This window comes from Hemitrygon akajei, chromosome 5 (assembly GCF_048418815.1).
Source record: "Hemitrygon akajei chromosome 5, sHemAka1.3, whole genome shotgun sequence".
NCBI lineage: Eukaryota > Metazoa > Chordata > Chondrichthyes > Myliobatiformes > Dasyatidae > Hemitrygon > Hemitrygon akajei.
In genome coordinates this window covers 57,218,359-57,245,603 of record NC_133128.1, presented here as the reverse complement: position 1 = coordinate 57,245,603, position 27,245 = coordinate 57,218,359, and the positions used below count along the sequence as shown (strand labels likewise).

General features: G+C 38.0%; 1 protein-coding gene across 2 annotated transcripts in view; it reads right to left on the bottom strand.

Moving 5' to 3' along the window:
• Window positions 1-1,055: 1,055 nt before the first annotated feature.
• Window positions 1,056-27,245, bottom strand: part of gap43 (growth associated protein 43) — a 269,430-nt gene continuing 243,240 nt past the window's right edge. For both annotated transcript variants that reach the window (XM_073045604.1, XM_073045603.1), the window contains exon 3: window positions 1,056-7,487. In XM_073045604.1, the coding sequence (XP_072901705.1) occupies window positions 7,399-7,487 (89 nt within the window). In that variant the 3' untranslated portion in view covers window positions 1,056-7,398. The remainder of the gene's footprint in view (window positions 7,488-27,245) is intronic.

The window sequence follows — 27,245 nt, the reverse complement described above, 5'->3', positions numbered from 1 at the left end:
GAAGGCAAACTTAATCATATATTAAATTTCAGATGTAATAAGAATTCAGAATGGAATAGATTCCTGTTATTATTGTGTTCCATTCATGGCTCCTCAGGTACCTCTTTAATAATCTTATGTCTCACTCTAGGAACAAGCATGCAAATTCAGTTGACAGTCGTGTGCAAGAATCCGAGGTTGGGGTGGTGGGTAACTCTTTCCAGAGTACTACTTTGGAAAACATAAAGCTGTTAGCATGAATGTTCTGCACAAAATTAATCTTCAATCAACCTTGTCTGGTTTGCTCACTGCTGTTTGTGAGGGATATCTGTACACAAGCTGACTGCCACATCTTCTACATAGATACCCTACAACACTTCAGAAGATGCATAATTGGCTGGAGAGATAGAAGATCTTTATTTTCAGCAGTCGAATAGTCCAGGAATTTAGATGCAGGATTGGAGTGAAAAGACATAGTTAGTTGCATAAAGTTACACTGAAAGATGTTTTACCAAATTGCTTATACATTATTTTTTGGGTTGTAATGAGTAAGAGACGACTGCTGAGCATTTTTTTCTGCAAGACTTGAATTATCTCAGTTTTATTTCTTCCTGATTAATTTACAAACTCCAACTAAGAATAAAAAGACTTTGACAAGTTTGTTATGCCAATCATCATTTCCATGATGCAATAAATTTAATTTTGACTTGTGAGTTTCTGATTTTGCTCTGAAATATCAGTCAACCTATATTAGCTGCAAAGCTGTCTGCATCCATTAACTGACATGCTTGGAGTTATTGCCACAGATCAAGACCAAAATCTTCATGATTTATATAGTTATCTAGCATTAATTGAGTCTGACTGTTTTATACTGTAAATACTTGCTTTCTGTTAAGTCCCATTAATATCAGCAGAGCCCCCTTTATTATGCTGGTTTACAGGAAAAAAGGCAAATTAACTAACTGTGCAAAAGAACATTTTACTAATAAATATCAAACACTTCTGTCCAATGCTTTTGTATTCATCATAATATTGAAAGGAAGTCACATTTAAGAAGGAAACACAAACAACATGAATATTGTGAAGACTGGTGACTTTTATTTTTCATTCTCCCCACTGTCTCTCTAACGTTTTGTGAAAAAAAGGCAGGCCACATTCTGCATCAGCCATCTTAGATGCCACACCAATTACACACACTCACAAATTCAGAATATCATTACTGCTGAGTAAAAATAATTTACCAGTACAAAAATACCAGCAATCAAGCACTACAGAACATCACAAGGACTCAACAGCACCAAGCAAGTAGATCAGGATTGCGTAAGACAGTGGCCAATCAAGTAGGCAGGAAGGCAATCAAAAAATTCACTAAGGCTGAAAGAAATGTATGCTTCCAACTACAAACTCTTGTGCTCTGAGGATGGTTAATTCATAAAACATATTTATACATTGTCTGAGACTTATACTTAAGCATGGTAACATTGGAATTCAATTGGATATGCCAATAGGACACTGGGGGCCTCATTTTATTATTGTTTTAAATTATATTTTCTGTACTTTGTGCATGTCCTTAAAGCCTGATTGGCACTAAACTGCAGTGGATTCAACATACCAACTTATAAGGGTGCCCATACAATATAATCACACTCTATATGATTATCACTGATACGATGGTAAAATGGCCTACATGACATAAAAGGTGGCTAATGACGGCTTTCATCTGTAAGTCAATTACATTTGATCTATGTTATGCATAAGGGGGCAACATATTGAGAAACTATCCATAAAAATTGCACGACCAACAGATTTATTGTCTGCTAGAGTTTCATTTCGTGGCAATGCAGTTGGAAATATACACACAGCCTTTTTTAAAACTTTTTAGCCTAAGCATCAATTAGGTCCAAGTCAAAAGTACAGCTTGAGCAAATACAATATTGGTGCAATTTGAAACCTATGACCAGCATGCATACAGAATCTGAACTCTTCCTTAACTTAGTTTTCTTTATAAAAAAAAAAGAGATCAAGAGTTCTAAGCTCCCTTCAAATAGAGTTGAATTGTGACCACATTTTTAAATTTATCTCCCCCACCAAGCAATTATATGGTTGCCTGCATTCAGTGGCCTGTTTCACCAATCCTACTACTTCTGCCACATATCCAGATGTGTGTGAAACCTTTATTAAGCAGTTACTAAAATGGTTAATGACTGCATACTGTTGCAGCTATAATGGTCCCCTTTGTTTTGATGAGTAAACTTGCAAATTGCCACTAAAACTATTAGAAATATATTTGAGACAATGTAAACTCACTTCTTGTCACCTAACCATGATTCAGATTTGGTACAGTTTAAGAGACTGCCTGGCTAAAATTGGAAGGCGGCCTGTAGTTACGGTTTTTTTCTATATTTAGTTCTTGCTATCTCTGTAACGGTTATCTAAGAAGATACTAAACGCAGTAATTTCTGGTATGGCAAAAAGCTTGAGGTCTATTCAAACGGCAAGGCATTACATGCTTACATTAATAAATAGGACTATATTGATACAGCATTATAAAAAGTCACTTCAAGAACAATATTAAATGTTTCCTATGTTTTGTTTTGTGTTCATCTTAAAAACAGTAGGTTAAAAACATTTTAAACAACCAAGTAATTGTTTCGTGTGACCTATGAAATCACACTGTACCAGTATGCATTCCTTGTGTTTACTTTTGGGCAAGAATCATTATTAAAATTGGCAGAAATTCTGGTTCATTCATTCCCTTATTAACTGCAATTTATGAATAATAGACTTCAGCTAGTGACCTTGTAGAATAACCAAGCAAAAGTCTGTTAATTTCTGATGTTGCAAACATTCTCTCTGAGGCAATTACAAGGCTGAATAACAGTAAGTAGATGGCATTATTTGCCCCAGGAAAACAAAACTAGAGGTGTAACATATATGAAAGTACAAGTAATACCCACAGCTAAAACATTTGTGATATGTATGTACTAACCAGATATGCCAATTTAGTGTTGTCTACCTACATACAGAGATACAGTAAGCTTGCCAATATATTAAAAGATCTTTTTTTGTGCCGAGATTCGCAAAGTTTTCACAATATACTTAGGTAATCAAGCCAAGAAAAGTAGACTGAATTGTCTCCAAGCCCTTTTATGTTCCCGCTCCTTCTCTTATAGAAGCTTAGGCATTTAGTATTCCCTTGCTGGCTTCTATAGCCATTCTCTTCACTCCAGAGTTTTCAAAGAACTTTCAAAATAGCAGTGACAAGTATTGCCATGTTTAAGTGTAAGCACAATAACCAATTATTGAAAAGTGGAACTCTTCCTAAGAGATTGGGCATTCAAACTGACAGTCTAGTAACACCAGAGAAGTCTACTAATTACGCACTTGGGTTAAATATCAATACCTTTGGTTGTATTCATGGCACACCATCACAGATGATGTAGAGGACAATGAGTATTTGGATCCGGGAATTATTAATGTTCTATTTTCCCCATAAAATAACAAATAGATCTGTAACAGATGAGAATTGTCCATTTTTATGATATCAATATACAGGTATATTCCAAAAGGGAAACTCACTAGAAAATCAAGAAGAATATCAGATAGTAGCTATTAGTTGCCAAAGTGCATCAGAGATAATATGATTCTGGAGTCTAGTGCTAAAAAGTATTTAAACATTCCTTAACTGTCTCATAATTTTATGTCAAATGGCCTTTATCTAAGGAGGAAACTGGACAAAAACATTTTCCAGCACTGAGGTTTCAATTCATTATGATTAATTAGGTTAACAAATTAGTTTTTTTTGGTATTTTACAAAAAATGTGGTGTTTTTTTCCACCAATAGAGTTGGAAAATCAGTGTGCAAAGCTCAAGTGGGAACACTTAAAGAACTACAGTGAATCCAGGTTAGAAATTCACATCAACTATGTTCCATTTGCGATCGCCATGAGTTGCACATATTTGCATATTCGGACCAGGGTTTAAAAAAAATTATTTTCTTTCAATTATTTGTAAAGCCCTCTGCAGATATTATCTTTTCTCTCACATGGTTTACAAAACAAAAACATATTGGCATTTTGTTGTACTCAGTAAATGAGTTTAGCACTTGCACCTTGCTGTGTTCATTCTGTGGAGTGAGGTGTTTCATTCGGCTAATTTGCATTGAACTACATAAAATTTATAGAAAATGATTGATAATCTTGGTGAAAAGCTGAGCGACAAAATTTTTCTATGAATTGTATCATCGTTCCCCTTGGTGGTGATCTCTAATGAACAAACATTTAGATATAAAGAGTCTAACTATTTAAAAATGTTTGAAGTTATATACCATATAAGTAAGTGAATGTTCCAGTTTATATATTGTCAAAATCAGTGGATATTGTTATCAGTGAGCAAAACAAAATATCAGTAGAATAGGAATGGGATTGAGTTTTAATAAAAGTATTATTCTGGATTGAATAGTGCCAATCAATAAAGAAAATCACTTTATTTCTTGTGTATTTAAATAAGGTGCTTTACCTTGCCTTTTAACTCATTCTAATTAAAATCACACAGGAGAAATGTTAGCAAAAGTGATCAATTGTAAGATTCTCATGTGTTTTAAATGAACTGAGTGGCTTTGGTTAAATAGTAATAGAAAACTATGAGTTTAAATGGATTGCTCATTCCTGTCTATTTAATACTTTAAGAACTTAAAACTTTCTCAGTATTACTGCAAACTAATGTACAATGAATCCATTGAGCTCCATATCATTTTCATTTTAATCTAACAAAATCAAGATTTGCACATTGATGGTATTGCCTATTGAGTAATCAATTGACAGTGTTTTTCAGCAAGGAACACATAAGTATTTTGAAATGTATGAAGGGAAGATTTTTATTTTCATCATTTCTACAGAGGTAATTTTAGCAATATGTTGTAAAGGTGACCTGATATCTTCCTATGTTGCTCTTTTCCATAATTTGAGGTTTCATTGAAGGCAGCTGACAAATCATTGTACAGAATTGGGCTTACTTTAGTGAAGTGGAGAGGCACAAATATAAAGATGTTTGTTTTAAATTGAAATGGTTATTTGAGTGAATTTTAGAATCTTAAATTCTGCATGCAAGTCCTAGCCAAAAATAATTGTTATTTTACATACTCCTCACTAAAATGTATTGCTGTACTTCAATCATAAAAATCTATTTTATATTTTTAAACTGAAACCAGTCAAATCACTGTTACATTTGCACGTGAAGGTATCACAGATATGCTGTAACATTGAGTAAGTTTATTATTTTAAAACTGGGAAATAATTTTATTTTTGAACATAATATATATTAATTGAATACGCTTGTGAAGAGATGTAACAAATCAAATCATTAAGAAATTTGAATTCTTCAGGTTTTATATTTAGGAATTTGATTTTGCTTAATTATTCAGTATAGAGCTTGTGTTTCTCCAGTGATGGTTACTGTTCAATGCCAGGTTATTGCCTTAAGAGTACTATAATGAAAGAAATCATTCAAAGGTATTGTTCAGTAAGTAGGGAGAATATAATAGGTGTACAAATAATGGTGTTCTACCATGCGACATGCATCACTGTTTTATTACATTCTCAGAATGTGCTACTAATGCTAACACAACATTTTAGATGAAATCTCTTCAATATAATAGCAACTGAGGCATTCCAGCAAAAATAAGCAAAATGTTTCAAATTGTCCAGAATTCTCTGTTACTGGACAACAGTTAAAGCAAAAAAATAATGTAATTGAGAATTTAAAAAAAGCTACAGGAATTCTAATGAAGATATGTCCAACTAATGACTGCAAATTAATAAATATTACTAGAAGTGTTATAATAGTCTAGTGGTAGAAATGCCCAAAGGCCTATCTGCTAGTAACATTCCTCTAGATACTTGAAGGTGGATTTCTAATCTGTAGATGGGGATGATTTGTGAGTTACAGGTTTGCTGCTCTGTCAAAGGTCAAACAAAGTGAGCTTGTGTCTCACTTCCTTTTGAACACTGACATGATCTTAGTTCTTGCATTGACTCCTCACAGATTCCAGCAGATGAATAAACTTAATCTCACTCCCTTGCTTCCCCCATCCTAGGTTAATGTTCACGCTAATTCTTTCTACACGCTACATGGCATGATCGATGTGCCTTTGGAATGGTGCGAGGACCAGTAGCTAAGGCAGTGATGTGAATCAATTTCCCCGCAATATATTACTGGAGACAGTTTCTGTGCTAGTGAACTCTGTTGGGAAAGAAATTAACATCTTCTTGAATGTATAGTGAATTGAAGAGCTGGAATTGGAAACCGATCCAGGAAATGTTGATGATCTCAGGACAAAGGATAGTACTTTCACATATTTGAATTTAAGTATTACACAATAGATTTTTGTCTTATTTTTAATGGTTCCCTTCTGTCTCTAGAGTCATATATCATTTGACTGAGTTGTTTGATGCACAGAGGCAGTACATTTTTGTAAAATGAGCTACAATCCATGCAAAAATTCCTAAATGTGTTAATTACAATGATATATAATGGTCAAATAATCCAATACCTTTGAATTCTGTCCTGTCCTGTTAGCTCTTCCTTTCCCCTGTTTTAGCTGCTTACATAAAATCTAAATGGGTCTTTCTCAAATTCTGAGAATTTTTCTCTTACTTAACATGAAAAGGCAAAATAGCAGACTTTATTATCTATAGTTTTTCTAGTTTACAGCTGAATAGCATAGAGCAGCCATCAAGATGTTCTGATGAAACAGTATTGCAGCAAATTGCAGGGCAGCACAGAAAACACCAAAGAAAGAGGAATATAGAAATCAGCTGATCACAACATTTTATATCTGCAGGCTACTATTGAATAGCAATTAAATAATCAATGCATTTCTCTTCCTATTATGTAATGTATTTCTGCCAAAGATCATGCAACAAACATATGTCAACAGGACATTTGTGTATGTTATGGGGCAGTGACATAATCTTCAAATATTCATGAATTGTTGGATAAACTAATATCACATTAAATTAGTTTAATTGCAATCAAATATTATTTGATAAATTAAATGGAGATTAAGATAAATAACAACCTCAAAGTTAGGATCAGAATGAGGCCTTACCCACCAATAATTGGCACTTTGCTTTATTCTTAAAACAAATGGATATTCATTCCAATCACATTTAAAAGGATACCATTTTCACTTACATTTTTACTTCTTAAAGTAACATTGCATACAGTGAAACAGAGAGCCAGAGAAATTTTGTACAGTGCAAAAATTCCAAATGATGGTCATCAAACTGCCAGAACAACACCAAGAACATTTAAATTAAGCCACACTGTTTGACTGGAAAACTTTCCCGCCTTTAGCCATACGGGGAATGGTCCACACATCAAGGGGAGAGAGTAGTTGGGGCTGGGGGCTTTGCACCTTCAGGCATTTTCCTCGGTGGCCTTCTTTTCATCTCCTTTAACTTCTTCAGTTTGGGCACTTTCAGAAGGTTTACTTTCATCTGCAGAATCTGAAAAGAGACAAATTTATTTTGATCAAATGATATTTAAAAAATATCAATAACATTATTCATAATTTGGGTTCTTTGCATTAATGTCAAAAAGATTTATCAATTCTATTAATTAATATTAATTAGTATTCATCAGTATGATGTCTGCATTTCACTGCATTCTGAATTAACAGAGTATTTGCAATAAACAGGTTAATAACCTCTATATTTTGGAATACAAAACTGGGTTCCAAGACCTTGGGGAAAGAAAAACAGTAATTTATTTATCTCTTTACAATTACACTTTCAGTACCTTGACTCCCATGTCATCGGATTGTTCAAGTGTTGTTTAATTCTGAGCCTGGTTTCTAACTCTAAAGACCAGTCCATCACATATCAACATCTATGTACTGTTCCTCAGCCTCTCTATCCTAGTTAGTCTGTAGATTTGGCTGTGACTCCTTCATCCTTTGTCACTTCCAGACTCTAACCTCCATCTTTGTGCGCCTCCATCACTGCTTTTGAAGTTCCCAAAAGGATTATTCTCAGCTCTCTCCAATTCTTCAGTGGTATATTTTTGGCAGAGAAATTTATTCAAAAGCAAAATAGAATGCTCCACTTAAGATATAGTGGTGTGCTGATTTATCTAACTAGCGACTCTTTCAATGCTGTGGATACAATAGTCCCTGATGTTCAGCAAACAAAGTTTAAAAGCTTCCTCCACTTCAACATTAGGAAGGTCAAAGCTATTTTCTCAGGCTGTGCTGCTGTTTCCATAACTACAAAGCTGTATTTGACCCAAAGATTACAACCTTTCCTTTTTTATTGTTATGCCCTTTTACACTCCATCTCCATATTCTTCAAATGTCCACTTCACCTCATGTCATCTCCAGCTGTTTTGTTTGTTTATACCAATTCCAAAATTTTCATTGGGGTCCTGAAGGGCCCAAACTCCCCACTCTTTAAAAACTTCAGCTCACCCAACAACATCCTCCTCATCCATCATGCCTCTGCTCAATCAGCCAATGTAGTGCACATCCTAGAAAGCCTCAACTTAAATTTTCACCCATGCAAACCCCCTTTTCCACTAAGCATTGAAGCCCTAAATCTGCAGAGCACTTGGCTTCTCTGTATTCCTCAGTTCCTTCTACAGATAGTTTACCACAGTGCCTTAAACCTAGGGCTTGAACTTGAGAATTCTGTTCTTGGACAAACTTCCTCATTTCTACTATAAAGTGTTGTTTAAACTAAACCTATTTAATCCAGATTTTGGTTGCACTTGAATATTTCCATCTTTGATTTTTCTAATTATGTGTTATTTGAAACCAGAATATCTATTGAGATTTTGAATATATATAATTTAGAGTACATGCACACAGAATGCTCACAAAACAATTCATATATCAGCCCATCTGTTCTGCTAAATCAACCAACTTTCCTCCTCTTTATCATTTAGAAATTGTATGAAATGAAGTCTGGTCTTCCTTTATTTGTGACCTTAAATTTTAGATGAAAGCACAGTGAATGTTATGAATTGATTTAATTAACAAATATTGAATCAAGATTCAAAATCAAGCATCTTTTTACTAAAAGCAAAAAAAAAGAACACAGATGGTGGAAATCTGAAATAAAAACAGGAAATGCTAGAAATACTCAGTGTGTAAAACATGCAGGAAATATCTGCAGAGCATTTCCAGCATTTTTGATGCTTGGACCAAAGCTCATCGATTACAACATCATTTTCACTCACAATAAAGCATAATATTTCCAAATCGCATTTATTTTTGAAAACAGATTATTTCAAAGCAATTTAATTCAGATTGAGGTTGTGTAAATATCACCTCCTGTGCTTTGAGTTAACTTCAAATACAGGATAATAAGAATTTATTTTTGTGAAATTTTGCTCCTATCAGGACAATATAATTTTGAGTGCAGATTAAGTGCAGCTGTTTTACCACTTGTTTTAAAACCCTGGATTAAAAGCAGAGCCCACCCAGAGAACTGGTCACTCCACATGGTAAATTAATTGCCCTCATTTCTGAACATCTGGGGAAATTATAGCAACTGTATCTTTTGGATGCATTTAAAGTACTAAATATGTTCTACGTTATTGCATTTAATTAAGCTAAGGGACTAGTTAAGTATCCAAGAAAAAGTTAACGGAGTAACTGCTTATTTTTAACAGAAATTCATGCTTGGCTTAAAGAATACAAACAGATTTTATAGAAATATTGTATTAAAATGCTTCTTAATTCTATTGATTCACAAAGTATTTTCATTTCAATTTATGTGAATAGTGAGATCAAGTTAAGGAGACAGATGGAAGGGATTGGATAGGAAATGCTGGGACAAGCTGTGTCCAAATATGTTCAATGAATTGGATGTAGATTTGTTACCACCAGTATCTGGACTGGATGTGAAGAGTCAATTGAAAAGACCCTTTCCTCCTAGGAGAGGGACAATGGGTATGGTGACGCTTCAGTGGTGGGAGGACTTCAGACAACCGGTTGCTACAGAAACATCGTGATAGGAGGCAAGTCTGGGCTTAGAGCCTGATTTTCTATCATTTGGAAGGTTTTTAGTTAAATGTCTTTAAATTTAGAGTCACTTGGATTACCAAAATGTTGGAAATAATTTAAAAAATGTTTTTCTAAAAATTAAAACATATTTAATTAAAAGTACATTTGTGCATAGGTAAGGCATTGAACATTAAAGTGCAAAATAAACCACTTGTGTGTTTCCTTTTAATCTCATACAGGGAATTCCTATTCTGTTGAATGGGCTGTCAGAGCCTATAGCAGGTAGGATTAACAACTATAGCGAATTTTTCAATGTAATGCTGGGTAACTTCTTCAAGACTGGACTCACATTAAATCATGTGACCTACCAAGGTGAGTTATGTCAGCTGCTGTTACCCAGCATTGGCCAGACTTACAGAAGGCCTACACAAACACAGGACTTACTTACATGGTATAGTATGTATTGATTGTATATGCATCATTTAAGAACTACTATGTGTACCGTGTGGGATAAAGTTTGAGGCATTATTACATCAGCTTTCTGATATAGAGATTTCCAAAGATTCTCCACTCTCTGCATAAAGAGCATAAAGATATCTTTCATCTCATTCTTCAATGAACAACAAGTTCATCCACCAAGCCAAGGAGCCTATCACTGACTTCAGAAATGGGAAGACAGAGTTGGAGAAAGTAAATTCCTGGGTGTTAACATCTCAGATGACCTAACCTGGATCCTGCACCTCAATGCAACTATCAAGAAGGTGTGCCAGCACTTGTACTTTCTTGGAAGCTTAAGGAGATTTTGTACTGTAGAAGTAGCTTAGCTGGTTGCATAATGGCCTGTTATGGCAAATCAATGGACAGGTCCATCACAGGTACAGCCCTCCCCACTATTGAAAGGATTCCCACCATCTGCGTCATCACACTCTCACTGACACTTTCAAACAGGAGGTACAGAACAATACACAAACTGTGGAAGAACTCATCAGATCGGACAGCATCTATGGAAGTGAATAAACACGTGATGTTTTGGGCCAAGACCCTTCTTCAGCACCAGAAAGGAAGCGGGAGACACCAGAATAAAAAAGGTGGTGGGGGTGGGTGGAGAGGAAAGGAGGACTAGCTAGAAGATAATAGGTAAAGCCAGGAGGGTGGTAAAGGAAAAGGATTGGAGAAGAAAAAATCTGATAGGAGAGGACCATGGGAGAAAGGGAAGGGGGAGGTAATTGGCAGGTGAAGAGAAGAGTTAGGGAGCCAGAGTGAGGAATAAAAGAGCAAAGTGGGAGAGAAAAAAATGTTTTTACCAGAATGAGAAATCAATGTTCATGCCATCATGTTGGAGGCTAGACAGATGACATAAAAGGTGTTGCTCCTCCACCTTGAGAGTGACCTCCTTGTACCAAAAAGGGAGGCCAGGGACCGACATTATGGACATGTTGGAATGGGAATGGGGACTGGAATTTAAATGGTTGGCCACAGGAAATTCCATCTTGGTGGATGGAACGAGGTGCTCAGCAAAGTGGTCCTCCAATTCACGTCAGGTCTCACCAGCGTAAAGGAGGCTGCCTTGGAACACTGGATACAATATACAGCCCTGATAGATTCGTAGGTGAAGTGTTGCCTCACCTAAAGGACTGTTTGGGGCCCTGAATGGAGGAAAGGGAGGAGGTAAATAGGCAGGCATATCATTTCAGATACTTTCAGAGGTATGCACCAAGAGGGAGATTAGTGGTGAGGGACGAATGGACAAGGGAATCATGGAGGGAATGATCCCTGTGGAAAGCAGAGGTAGAAGAAGAAAAAGATGTGCTTTGTGGTAGTGTCACATTGACGATGGTGGAAATTGTGGAGAATGATGCGTTGAATGCAGAAGCTCATGAGGTGGTGGGAGAGGACAAGAAGAACTCTATCCCTGTTAAGGCGGCAGAAAGATGGGTGAGTGTGAATTTCCAAGAAATGGAGGAGATGCAATGATGACAGTATCAATGTTGGAGGAAAAGAAACCCTGTTCTTTGCAGAAAGTGGATAGGTGCGGTGGAGACAAGGGAACTGAGAAAAGGGAATAACATTTTTGCAGGAGGCAGATTGGGAAGAGGTAGAGTCAAGATACAGAAGGTTTCAATATATAGAAGAGGAAGTACAGAAGTCTGAAGTCCTACACCACCAGATTCAGGAACAACTACTTTCCTATAAACATCAGGTTCTTGAGCTGTCATGCATAATCCTAATCCTATTTCAGCAATGGAGCACCACAAACCATTTCTTGTACAACCATGTAATTGTGCATGATATGTTTTTCTTCGCACTTAATTTTTGTTGTGCAGTTTTTCTTCATTACCTGGTATAATTTCTGTGTGTTAAACTTACATTCTGTGTGTTCTCTGAACTTATATTCCTAGAATGCTGCTGTTAGCACTTTTTTCATTGTACCTGTATTTCACCATGCTTCTTTCTGTATGTAACAATAAATTCAACTTCATTTGACAATAGTTGCCTTATAGTATATCTTTCTGAATGCACTGAAGGAACATAACCCTTTTGGCATCTATTCTTTCAGTTCCTTTTGGCATCTTGCAAGTCTCAATAAGATTACTTCTCATCCTTATCACTGATGATTAAAAGCCATCCTTCTGTTATTTTCATAGATGCTTATCACAGAAATTGATTATGTTATCTCTTGTTTCAAGTGATACATGAAGAAAGCATAACCCCTTCAGATATGGAGAATAAAACTACAGCCAGTACTCCAAATAACAGAAACACTTTGATCATAAGTTCTGCATTGACTGAGGTTTAACTACTTGACATCAGGTCACACTCCTAACCACTTTCTGAATTTTCTACTCTCCATATTTTTTTTAAAATTGTCCATGGACAATGTCATATTCAGATATGGATAGTTGAGAGTAGAGAGAAAGATGTAATGGGTCAGTGTGCAAACAATCAGTCATATCATGTGATAGTCTGAGCAATATCTGTTCAAGTAGAACTATTTAGTTCAGCCATAAATTTAGCCATTTTGAGTTTATGATTGCAGGTCATTTTAATGCTCCTGACTACTCCATCATCATGGAGTGCTGCTCTCCATTGCTTGGAAAGGCCAAATGCAAATTGGAAGAAATGCCACATATTCTGCTTGGGTAGCTTACAATGATATAAACACTAAAGGTCTCAATTTCATGTAAAGCATGTTCCCAGTGTTCTTCTCTCATGCATACTACCTGTCCAACTGGTTTCCATCTTCCTTTCTTCACCATTCTCCCCCACTCCTCATCTGGTTCCACCTGCAATCATCCCCTCCTCATCTCTATCCCCACGCATTATCATATTGCTAGATAGTGGCAATCCTTCCTGTCAGAACTGATACAAGATCCCAAAACACTAACATACACTTTTTGCCTTCACAGTTGCTGCTTTAAGTTCTTCCAGCACTCTGTTTATTGTTCCAGATTCTGCAGCCTCTTTTTATCTTCAATTTTGTTTTTCTTTTTAAATATAAGTGATCAAGTAAAATGGCATACAGCTGTAAACTCACTCCTTACTCCCTCTTTGCCAATGTTTCAAGAATAGATGATGGCTGCATATAAATTTTGTGTATAATCTAATTTAGGAGGAATTTGTTCAGCTGCAAAGGAACATAGGTTTTAATTACATTTGCAAACTTCAGCATAAGAACTAGTTTAGATAAATGTATTTCCACAAGAACAGCAGCTCTTGGCAAACAATCACAAATTAAATGTTTGAGAAAAATATTTATGACTTGAAGCCAGCAAATCCATATCTCCACATCAACCTCCACTCTCAAGGCTAGGCTGCTTCCCCCTTTGTGATCCTCACCACTGCCCTGCTATATTTCAATATAGCAGATTTTGCTAAATATTATGAGTGGTATTGGCAAAAGTAACTCTGTAAATAGTTCACCAGTGACATATTTTACAGTGCAGAATATATAGAAATGTGAAATCTGATGACCTTATAAAACTTAAAGAAACAGTCAAATCCATTTTATTAGTAGCTTGATATTTAACAGAGAATTAATGATCAATAAGGGTATGAATAAGAGCAAGATGGAATATTGTATTTTCATTATGAGTTATTGGATTTTCTGAATATCTGCTAATTGAATTCCATGTGGATCTGTATTATCTTAAGGATATATACATGACTTCCAACAAAATGTCACATACACCAAGCTGCTATTGACCAGTATAAATCTAGAGATACTACTCATACACACATTTTACTCCATTTGCTTTCAATGCACATTTACAAAAAGGGGACAGCTGTGTCTTTTGACTTAAAGCTTTCAAAATGTTTTGGATGGGTGAGAAGCTAAAGCAAACATTCTTGTCTTTTGATTTCAGAAAAAAATATTTTTTGATCTGTGAGGGTTTTATTAACAATAAAAACATTCTTTTCATATGCAATGTATGGCTCACAGAGGAATCTTCTTCAAGATTGATATTATGCTTTTGTACTTGTCCTCTATAGGGAAAAAAACATCTTAGCATGAATTGTGGTTATGTATTCTTCAAACAGAGAATGGGGTAGGGGTGGCATTGTACTGACAACTCAGCAAATCTGGAATACCTTCATGGATACATTTGGCAAGGCCCAATGGTTGGCACAACATATGTAGAACTATGGCCAAATGATCCAGAGAATTTTCCAAATCTCTTATCTGATGACTAGTGAAAACTGTTGCTGCATCATTGAAGGTAAGCATAATAAAATTGCCTCAGTTTGCAATCTCTGCTTTTTAATCTCTCCACAAAATTATCTAGCGCTGTGAGGAGTACTAAGGTGAGACACTGAGAAGCAAAAGAGGTAAAGGACAGTAAAGCTGTCAGGATGTATGGATGGTATAATTTTAAGCAGAAAGTTAAATGTGGCTCATTGAATCCTATAGTTTTCATTTATAGCTAACAACGCATCTGCAAACAAAATGAATTGAATTTGTCTGCAATTAAATTGGTTTTTAATTTCCTTCTTCAACATCATTTCTTCCGTACCTTCCCTTTTAACATGATCAGGAAAAAAGGAACAAAGCAATAACAGAACAAATAGACAGTGAGAGTCAGGAGATTGAGTGTAAAGCTAAGACTTTGCATTACATACTATTGTTTTTAATTAAGCACCCAAAACCACATTTATTACTTTTTGATCATATGAATAGGAATGAAAGTTGTTTTGGTTGTCTGGGGCTCTGAGATTTTATTCATATAAACATTTCCATTTTGCTCTTTGAAGTATCCTGTGTTTAAGAACTTAGAAAGGATATACATCAGCAAAAAAAGCAAAGTAGTCAGAATGCCAGAAATCTGAAACAGAAGTCTAAGCTGCTGGAAATGTTCGGGAGGTTATACAGTATTAAATGTGATAGAAACAGAGTTAATATTTCAGGCCAATAACCTGATTAGGGAAAAAAAGGGTCAGTGATTTGAAACATTAGATTTTGCTTCTGAGGATTCACTGCCTACAGGCACCTGGACTGAAGTTGTCTAATCCAGGTGTAGAAAGCTGATTTTGCCTGCCCAAGGTGGACAAGAGAAAACTCACCCCTGAAGTTCTCCTAACATTGTTAACAGCTACTAAAGCCCTGCCATGAGCCAATGTTGTCAAGCCTTTTAAATATTTCTGAATGTTTCTGACAGTTTTTTCCCTAAAAATTGATCAAAGTAAATAAAGCTGTGAGAAGAATATTAAAAAATGCACATTCTTTAAAATAAGACATGAATAAATATGGATTTTTGTTTTAAAAAAGGAGGAACCTACTTTTCTACTGTACCATTAACATTAATTGGTTTCTTATTTCCAAGCCAATTTTGTGGAATCTTAGTAAGTTGGAGCTCTTGTGGCTAGAGTTCAAAACCAGAGCAGGTTCAGAATGAGTTCATGACTCCTGAGTTTAACTACATGTGTGGAAATGTGGAAAATCCAATCCTATAATTCTGTTTCTCCAAGTGTCTCTAACATTCTCTGTATTTCAATGCATTGGCTTTACTTCATCAGATTCCACCTTAGTCAAAAACTGGATGGAATTGCTCTATAACACAAATCTCTTGGGATTTCTGTAGTCTGCCAAACACAGCAGCAGCTTAGCTAAAATAGATCAGATGCCACTTCTGTGGCAGAGAGTTTAGTTTAGTTTTCTTTTATCCTTGATGTGTCCCATGCCTGTCCTACATAGTGCCTTATACTTTTACTGATCCTTTGAGTATTTTGAGCTGTCCTAGCTGTTCAAGGATATTGGGGACATTCATTTCAAGCGAAGTGTTTCTCAGAACTCTCATAGTCATGAGGCATAACAATGCAAACCCTGGTGTCTTGTTCCGCTTTATTGGCGTGAAGATGGCAACAAACTGTATGCTTACCTCATTAACCCCACCAAACCCCCGCACAGTTACTAGATTGGAAGATTTTAAATCCCTGAAGCCTTTTATCCAGATTTCAAAATTGTCTGCACTAGGACAGACCATCTAGCTAGTAGATGACAGTAGGAATTTTAACTGTTCAAAATCAAAGATTAAGATTATATTTCATGTTGAGGCAGCGGGGTTTGTGGAATTGTGACAATGATACCTATTCCTCCAGCTGCTGTAATGCAAGCTCTGTGGTAAGCAGAATTTAAACTATAAACAGCAGTAATTTGTCAGATTCCAGAGATGATCATAGAATCTAGGCTGATGCTCACAGTTCCAAGGAAAGGAGGGACAGCTGGTCCAGGGAGAAAGCGCATTGTCCAATTTTTGGTTTTGGATGACAGCTGTGTTGCATGCGATTTTCGAGATTGCTTTCGGCCTCACTCCTCCCATCTGTCTCCACCACCCACCATCTGCAATGCCTGTATCGATCCTGCCCACCCATCGTCCTCTCGATTTTCAATCCCATCCCCAGAAGATTTCAGCTATGCTTTCAGACCCTGGTTTCCTCCTGCAAAATGTCTTGATTCAAATTAAAACATGAGAATTAGTGCTTGGCAAGAGCTGTGTATTCACAGACTTGTTAATCAGACAGCTGTCTTTTGCTTTCCATATTCCCGCACCAATATGTAATTGGTTTAGTTCAAAGTTCAAAGTAAGTTTATTATCACAGTATCACATATGTCATCATATACTACCCTGAGATTCTTTCTCTTGTGAACATTCACAGTAAGTACAAAGTAATGGAGAAGAATCATTGAAAAACTGCACACAACAAAGACAACAAATTGTGCAAATACAAAAAAGAAAAATAAATACATAAATAGATAAATATCAGGAACATGAGTTGTAGAATCCTTGAAAGTAAGCCCATATGTTGTGGAATCAGCTCTGTTTTGCGGTGAGTGAAGATATTCCCTCTGGTTCAAGAGCCTGGTGGTTGAGAGGTATTAACTGTCCCTGAACCTAGTGGTGTGGGACCTGAAGCTCCTGTACCTCCTTACTGATGGCAGAAGTGAGAAGAGAGCACGTTCTGGATGGTGGGGGTCCTTGATGATGATTGCTGCTTTTCTGCAACAGTGCTCCTTGTTGCAGGAATTTTGGGAGGGCTTTACCTGTGATCGATTTGGGTAAGGCCACTATGTTTTGTAGTCTTTTCTATTTGAGCATTGATGTTTTCTTCTGATGGTTCTTCTTTCTCTCCCTACCTTTCTGTCCTTGTAGCACAGCGATTTGTGCTGTTTGGAACTGAGATTGCATTAAATTCTTACTTTTACGGATAAGGAGAGGGAAGGGCAGGGTTTTTGTGCTTTGTGGCAGCATGGTGATGAGAGCAAGTAAGACTGAATTTGATCCCTTAGCAATGAATTCATGTAGCAGATGAGCAGAATTATATCCTTGCATGAGACTATAGAGGGACAAGCTTGTATTGAGCTCTGGTGATAGCAATCAATGCCTGGGGTGTTAGAGATAAATGTGTGTGAGAATTTCAGTGAGGGGGGATGGGGAGATGGATCAGCCTTCTCTAGGGCTTTCAAGTGAATTTATATGCCTTTCTCTCCGAGATATTTCCAGTTAAAAAGAAATGCCTGTCATACCAAAAAAAATGATCAAAGTGATAAACTTGTAGTTGCTGATAATGGGCATGGCTCTGCTTAGGATGAGGCAATAAACTCAAAGTCAATCTGCTGCCACTGAGGGTGAAGATGGAGGTCATTTGCATTTCAGATAAATGACCTCAGGCATTCATGAATCAGGCCTGGGATGAAAGTGTTTTTGGAACAAGCCCAGGAGAATGCACTTTGTTCATCTGAAGTTCTTAAATACTATTTCATAGTGAAGGAGGAGAATACTCAATACAGTGTGGATTTAGTTAGGCTTATCGCCATGTTGTGTAACTTGTTCAGCTGTTCAACAATGGACACGCTTTAAATTGTAATAGTTCTACATTACATGCATAATAGAATCCTCCTGCTCCTTAGACAGTCCCTTGGGACTAAGGATGACATAATCCCACTAAAATTCTTTGGTTTCAAGGTGACAGATGGAGTCAATGGAATTACTGCAGATTGTTCCACAAGTGCAGCAGATGGTGTTTGATGGACTGGGTGGATCATTTGTGAGCTATGCATTTCATCAGCATTAAAACAGGATTTCTAGGTGATCCGAACTCTCAGACTCAATATTCTTCATGTCGGTCTCAAAACGCTCTCTCCCTATTGGATGGTTATGAACTAAGGATTCCTGATAACCAATGGGGATGTATTGGAAGCCTCCTTCAGGAAAAAAAAGGTGTAACGTACTTAATTCCCTTGTACCCGATCATTTCAGAATAAAGGGTAGACAATTTTGGACTGTGTAAAGGGGAAATGTCTTCACACTGATGGCAATGAATCTTTGCAGTTCTCTGCCCCATAGGACTAGAGATTCAGTAATTGAATTCATTAAAACATAGATTAGTAGTTTTTTAATAGTAAGGGAATAAGGAGGCAAGATGATAGTCTGGGAAAATGAGATTGCTCTTGATACTTGGCCAACTGCTTTAATCCTGCTGCTAAGTCTCTTGCTACCTAAGTAAGTAGTGTTATTCTTTCCCTCATTCAGAGGAATGGATTTTAAGGCTTAAAGCAACATAAGGTAAAAGGAATATGACGATCTGGTGGGAAAGTGAACTCGAATATTGGCAATGCTCTTCTTCGGTAGCATAGGCAGCAGCAGTGTATGGTCCACTCATTCTCCGATTCTTCATTTGTACTGGGTGCTGTCAGTTATTATTTGCAGAAAGTCCTAATTTATTTGCTGGATCTCTTATGCCACGTTTACTGAAAATGATGGGGTAGATTCCCAGAAATAGACACAGGAACGTGTTGTGCAATTAGCATATTGTATGATTGAAAGGAAGACAGCACATTAACTACCGGCTCATTATGACGGTTCAGCACTGGATTGATTGTTTCTGTGTCACCACACAGTGTGAGGGAAATGTCAGCATTGGCTAGCACCATTTAAGAGCAAGCTTGCACTACATAAAGCTAGTTCATAAAAAGTCAGCTGAAAGAGCTGAGAAACTAGGTCAAGTGCCACAAGTGGTTCACTGGTCCCACCAGACTGAATTCAATCACCTTGCCAAGGTGAATGAATGTGTCAGATTCTAAATCCAAATGATTGCAATGTGAGATTTTTGCCCAATGCAAAGCACTACATCCTCATTACTTACCAAAAGATCATAAGACTTGGAGCAGTATTAGCCTGTTCAGCCCATCGAGTCTGTTCTGTCATTCCATCATGGCTGATTTATTATCCCTCTCCAACCCGTTCTTCCACCTTCTCCCTGTAATCTTTGACATCTTGACTAATCATGAACTTATCAACCTCCACTTTAAATATAAGACCAGAAACACCATAAGAGATAGAAGCGTAATTAGGCCATTTGGCCTGTCAAGTCTGCTCTGCCATTTCATCTTGGCTGATCCTATTTCGCTGTCAACCCTACTCTCCTGAAATCCCCCTGTAACTTACTACACCCTGACTAATCAAGAACCAATCAACTCTGTCTTAAATACACCTAATAATCTGGGCTCCACAGCTGCCTGTTGCAATAAATTCAACAGATTCTCCACCCTCTGGCTAAAGAAATTCTTCCTCTTCTCCATTCTAAATGGACACCCCTATTTTCTGATGCTGTGCTCTCTGGTCCTAGATTTGCCACTATAGGAAACACCCACTCTATGTAGGCATTTCAATATTTGATAGGTTGCAATGAGATTCCCACCCCCCCCCCACCATTCCTCTAAATTCCAGCGAGTACTGCCCCAGAGCCATTAAACACTTCTCATATGATAACCCTGTCATTCTCAGAATCATTCTCATAAACCTTCTCCAAAGTCAGCACATCTTTTTTAAGACGGGCACAAAACTGCTCGCAATACTCCAAATGAGGTCTCAACGTGCCTTATAAAATCTCAGCATTACATCCTTGCTTTTATATTCCAGTACTTTCAAAATGACGGCTAACATTGCATTTGCTTTCCTCACCACCGACTCAATCTGCAAGGGAATGAGAACTCCCAAGTCCCTTTGCACCTCCGATTTTTGAATTTTCTGCCCATTTAGAAAATAGTCTACACTTCTGTTTCTTGTACCGAAGTGCATGGCACTTCCTGATATTGTTTTCCATCTTCTACTTATTTGCCTAGTCTGTTTAAGTCCTTCTGCAGTCTCCCTACTTCCTCAACACTACCTGCTGCTTCACCTATCTTTATACCATCCGCAAACCTGGCCATAAGGCCATCAATTCCATCATCTAAATCATTAACATATAAGCAGTCCTAACACTTACTATTGCGGAACACCACTAGTCACTGACAGTCAAGCAGAAAAAGACTTCCTTTATTCCCACTCATTGCTTCCTGCCAATGAGCCTAACCTCTGTCCATGCTGGTATATTTTCTGTAACACCACGGACTCTTATCTTGTTTAGCAGCCTCATATATGGCACCTTTTCAAAGGCCTTCTGAAAATCCAAGTAAACAACATCCACTGACTCTCCTCTGTCTATTCTGCTTGTTATTTCCTCAAAGTATTCCAATAGATTTGTCAGGCAAGGTTTTCCCTTTAGAACCAAGCTGACTTTAGCCTATTTTATCATGTGCCTCCAAGTACACTGAAACCTTATCCTTAATAATGGACTCCAACCTCTTCTCAACCTCTGAAGTCAGATTAATTGGTCTATAATTTCCTTTCTTTTCTCTCCCTCCCTTCTTAAAGTGGAGCAACCTTTGCAATTTTCCAGTCCTCCAGAACCATTACAGAATCTAGTGATTCTTGCAAGATCATAACTAATGCTTCCACAATCTCTTCATCTACCTCTTTCAGAACACTGTGGTGTAGTTCTTATGGTCCAAGTAACTTACCTACCTTCAATCCTTTCAACTTCTTAACTCGACCACAAGGATTCTCCATTTTCTGATGCTATGACACCTCTTTCTAAGGATTTGAGTTCATTTTACCTACCAAACACCTCTACTAATAAGGAAGAATGACCAATATTGAAATGTTCCATTGTGCCCACATGCATTCCATTGCTTGAACACATACTAGTCATTTACTGTGACAATAGGCATCAGTGAATGTTGTGTAATTTCTCCTCCTTTGCAGTTCAGAAAGGCACACAGGATGAAGTATGAACCATCAGGATGATTTGACATCCCTGTGACCACTGAAAATGTGGTGATGGTCATTAGTGGACTATCCTTTGGTGACCCACTGTTACTTATTTACCAAATGACTTCCTCCATCTTGCTTTGCAATACAACTTTACCCCCTTGGCCTCCTTCTCTCAAATGTCCAGGAAATGCAACCAGACCTTGGCATGCAAGAAGACATCGCAGATAAAGATGCAGTTTTACTCAAGTTCATTTTTTCAGCCATTTGTTCAAGTACTGAAAATGTTGATAATAACATAGAGGTAGAATCCACACATAATGACACTGAGAATAAGTAGCCACTGCTAGAGCAGAAGGCAAAGATAGTGGAGGAAGCACCTGCCTGAAGGATAAGACTTATCATGTGATGGGAACATCAGATGAGGACTTACCAAAGATGTGTTATGTCATACATGCTTGTTGCATTTAGGTCTCACCAAAAGGTTTGCAGTTTACATCAAAGTGCATGGAAAAAGTCAACTGCCATCTTGACTTGGGCTTTGTGCAATGCTTGCTAAGTAAGGCTCTAACTCTGAAAAGTGTTAGCCAATACACTTTGCATATTAGGAAACTTTACCATAACAGGTGTCTGGCAGGTGATGCGGTAGATTCTGTAATATCACAAGCAGCTGCCACACATTGGGTGCCACTGAAGAAATTCAGACTGATTCTGTCTGCAGATAACTGTTCAGAGGGGCTTTTATAGTCTTATGTTCCTATTATCAGTCCTCCTCAACAGTACAGAACAGCTAAACCTGTTACTCCCTTTCAGAAAGCTAGCAATAATTATCTCAAGCATGATGTTCATAAGTGCCCTTTCTGTTGCCTGTCATTCAAACTGAAACAGAATAGTCTGCAATCTGCCTTTAAGATTATCTTTAATCCCCTTTCCTCTGAGTCAACTGGTTTTCCACTGGTCAAGGAGTGCAGCAAAGCTCCAGAGCAGTAAGGGCACATGGATGACAGACACCGACAGTATGCATAAAGCAGCTTGATGCATCAGCCAGTCGGCATTGAAGAGTCTCGCCCCAAAACACTGCTTGTTCATTTTTTGTCATAGATGCTGACTATTTGTTGAATTTCTCCTGCATTTTGTGCGGGTTGTTCCAGCATTGCAGACTCTCTTGTGTCTATTAGTCGCATTTGCAATGCTGATAGTAGCAAGCACTGGGCTTGCAGAATTATGTCAAATGCAACATGCATTGAAGCATAATGCAGCTTGGCGCATTCTGTTGACTACTGTAGGGCTCCTTCAGAACAATTTGCTCAGATGAAGTATTGATTCAACATGCCAATGAACTGCCTTTCAGCATATCAATGATCTGCTCTGGACGTTTCCCATGGTTTTCTTTCAGTGAGTAATGGATGTATTTATGTGTTTAAAATGTGTCCCTGAATCATCAACCATGTGGTGCAGGAATCAGGAATGAACAATTTGGCTCCTCTACACAGAAGAATGCCTCATAATAATATGTATCAGCTAATTTTTAAAAAAACAGTTAAATAGGCAAGCTAATAGTCCTTGCTTTCTCTGCTTTTTGGTCTCTGGTTACACAATCGCTTGGAATAGAAAACCTCAGTGACTTCAGTTGACAACAGTATATGGGAATACCCCAGGAAGTTGCAGTTAACCTCAGTGGCAGCCAGAAGGAGCTGGAACCATAAAATCTGATGGTCACTGACTGTGCAGCAGCCACAGCTCTGAGGCTACAGATGTAACTGCACTGGGTGCTATCAGGTTTCATTTAACACATCGTTGAAGCAGACATCACACACGTGGCTTCTTGCCAGAGAGAATTGATCTTGGACAGACTAGGAAGGGGGAAGGAAGCATCTATTAAGAACCTTCTTCCCCACCTACCCCCTGTCCTTAAAGCTGCTTTTCCTGCTCTACACATGTCCTCCAATCACTTACACTGTCTACTCCAAAGGGAATCCCCATTAAACCCTTAATGTCTGGGAGCAATTGGTTGGCTTATTAGTCAGCTAATAACTTTCAGCACCTGCCGCACCATTCCCAGCGGATGTCTACAACTTAAAAGAGCCACAGAAAGCATTAAGTGCGTGAAGAGTTGTTGTAACAGCTATTGGAAATAAACAACACTGAACTCAAAATGAACTAATGATCCTTCTTTAAACATGATCCACATCCAATCACTTAGTGCTATTACTAATCAGAACCAGGTTGATTATCACTGGCATACATTGTGAAATTTTGTTGTTTTGTGGCAGCATTACAGTGCAAAACATAAAAAAAATTACTGTAACTTAAAATAATAAATAAATAGTGCAAAGGAGGAAAAGTGTGGTAGCGTTCTTAAAGTTTTGCTGCACCTATGACAAAAAAATGTATCCTCCATTTCCAGCACCTACATTAGCACAGAATCAGAATCAGATTTATCATCATGGTCATATGACATGAATGTTGTTGTCTTGCAGCAGCAGTTGAGCACAAGTACATAAAAATCTAGAACTTAAATAAATAAGTAAATAGAGAAGAAAAGACAATTATATCCATGGGTTCATGGACCATTTAGTAATCTAATGGTGGAGGGGAAGAAGTTGTTCCTAAATCATCGAGTGTGAGTCTACAGGGTTCTGTACTTTCTTCCTGATGATAATGACAAGAAGAGGGCATGTCCCAAATGGTGAGGGTCTTAAATAATGGGTTTTATTTTCCAGAGAGTGTACATTAGCCCAGAGGATAGCAGAGAATGGGGGGGTTAGGGCCCCATGCTTTAATTCTTTAATTTTACATGGAATCCTCAGTGGCAGCCGCAGTTTCTGAGACAATGGAGATCACTCTAAGCTTCCAGCTGCTGCACTTGCTCCCTGGGTGGTCTGGAGTCCACGTCTGTCCGTTCTTAAGATCACTAGTTCACTTAAGTGGTTTGAAATAATGCTACTTACAGGAGCATCTGTGGCTGCAGTTTTCAGCAGTAGTGGTTGTACATGGGAATACTTGATGATTCCCTCAGCAGTTGCACACAAAGATCTTCCCTCTCTGGCGCAGTGTTTACAACACAGAGCATAGAAATCCACAGCACATTACAGGTCCTTCAGCCCACAATGTTGTGCCGACCATGTAACCCACTCTAGAGACTGCCTGTAATTTCCCTAGTTCATAGCCCTCTATTTTCTAAGCTCCATGTACTTGTTGACAGTCTGTCTGACTGGCCCTTCTGCTTAAAGTCTCCAGACTGTACACCTCTCCTAAGCTAAGTGCAACCTGTTCTCACCACGATTTTCCTCTTCATGGCCTTCGATGTGTCATAGTCATCAAAATCTCACCCATTAACACACACTCTCTTAGTTAAGCAGTAACTTCATTTTAACTTCCATTATTCCATTAAGACTATTGTTCATTTATGTAATCTTCACAATCTTTAACTTTACCTGTTACTGTATCTCATCTAATTCTAGCCTACTGAACAATTCTGACTTTAATAACCGGACAATGGACAACCATTCTTTCATTTACCAAGAGATTTAAACTCCAGTCAGTCTCTGACCCCCTCCCCCTTCAAGATACTGTTCGGTTTCTATCCAACTGTCTCCTATGAGGATTAATGTCAAGTTATGCATGTAAATATGCTTCTGAAGTGGGACATTTTGCTATGTAAATTACATTATATAAATAACAGCAAAGTGCCCCACTTCAGAAGCATATTTACATACATAATTTGACACATATACAAATGCATGTTTAGGATAATGTGTTTGTCTTGCCCACTTCTGGAAGTGCATTAAATCATATGAGTAAATTAATATGGTAGCTTATTACCTTATATAAAGTGTGTTAAGGATATTGTGCTTGTTGTGGAAGTGTGTTCAATTTTATGAGGTTAAATCAGTCTGGTAGCTAGATCAAAGAGCTCCAAAGTGGTAGTGTTGATGTCAAATCAGTGTTGCACATTTTTGGTAGACATACACTCATTAATACAGTGTACAAAGTGATTCAACACTGTTTACTTGTGCATTGAAAATGCTCTTTAGGATTTCAAACAAAGAGTATGCTGTCAGATGTATACTGTACAAATCTACACTCTCAAACCCCTTAATGAAAATGTTTATACTCTGTTGGTTCTATTCCCATTTCAGAGATGAGGACAAATGTTTGGGCTGACTCTCAGTGCTCTTCTGATAAATTGGTAAATTTTAGGTCGGTAATGTTTTCAATTGTCATCACATGTACAGAGGGACTGTGAATAATTTGTCTTGCATATCATCTATACAGGTCATTTTATTACAATAGTGCATTGACAGAAAGCAGAATAAAGTGTTACAGTTACAGAGAAAGTGTAATGAAGGCGGACAGTAAGATGCAAGGCCATAACAAGTAGATTGTGAGGTCAAGAGTGCATCTTATCATACTGGGGTCCTGTTCAAAGGTTTTTAACAGTGGGATAGAAATTGACCTTGAGGTTCATGCTATATGTTATGAGGCTTTTGTACCTTTGGCCCAATGGGAGGTGGCGGGAGGAGAAATCGTCCAGGATGGGTGGGACCTTTGATGATGTTGGCTGCTCCACTGAGGCAGTGTAGCCTCAGTAAACAGTAAAACATGGTACAGGCCTTTTCAGCTTACAATGTTTTGCCAGTCTTTTAACCTACTCTAAGATCAATCTAATTCTTTCCTCCTACATAGCCCTCTATTTTTCTTTCATCCATGTACCCATCTAAGCATTTCTTAAACATCCTTGGCAGCACATTCCATGTATTCACCACTCTCTGTAAAAAAAACCTGATCTAACATGCCCACATGCTTTCCTCCAATCACCTTAAAATTATACCCTCTGGTACTGGCCATATCCACCCTGAGGAGAAGTCTCCAGCTGTCCACTTTATCTTTGCCTTTTATCATCTTGTACACCTCTATTAAGTCTCCGCTCATCCTCTTTCGCTCCAATGAGAAAGGCCCTAGCTTGCTCAACTTATCCTCATAAGACATGCTGTCTAATCTAGGCAGCATCCTGGTAAATCTCCTCTGCACCCTCTCTAAAGCTTCCAAGTCCTTCCTATAATGAGGAGGATCAGTAATGAGCACAATACTCAAAGTGTAACCTAACCAAGGTTTTATAGAACTGTAACATTATCCTGGGGTGAATGAGGTGTCTAGGAAGAGGTAGCACCTCTGGTGGGAGGCCTGCCTTGCCCTTTTTCATTCACCTTTGGTCCCCACCTGGTGCTCTGCTCTCACCTGTGGCTCCAAGTAGCTGTAGCGCGCGCAGTAGCAACACCCCGGTAAACCATCTCAGCAGACGGGCCAAACCAGGTGAGGGCAGCCGATGGGTCTTCGACCCTCGGTAAGGCAGGGGATCTGTCTGTCCCTGCGTGTGAAGTCTGGCCCTGGCAGATTGAGCGGAAGAGACCGATTAATGGTCCAATGGCCAAGAAGGCAGGCCAGCAGGCGTTGGTGGAGCGCTAAGAACACGACAAAACACGTAGCCGTCCAGGTCGTCCACTGCGAGAGGTGGTGATCTCTTTAAACTCACCTGGCAGAAGGCACAGGCCGACCACTGCTGTGACCTGCCGAGTACAATTTCCCAATATGTCAGAGCAGCGTGCAGGGAAATCGTCTGCCAACTGGAAATTCCAGGTGCAACCTAACAATGACAAACATTACCTCACAGC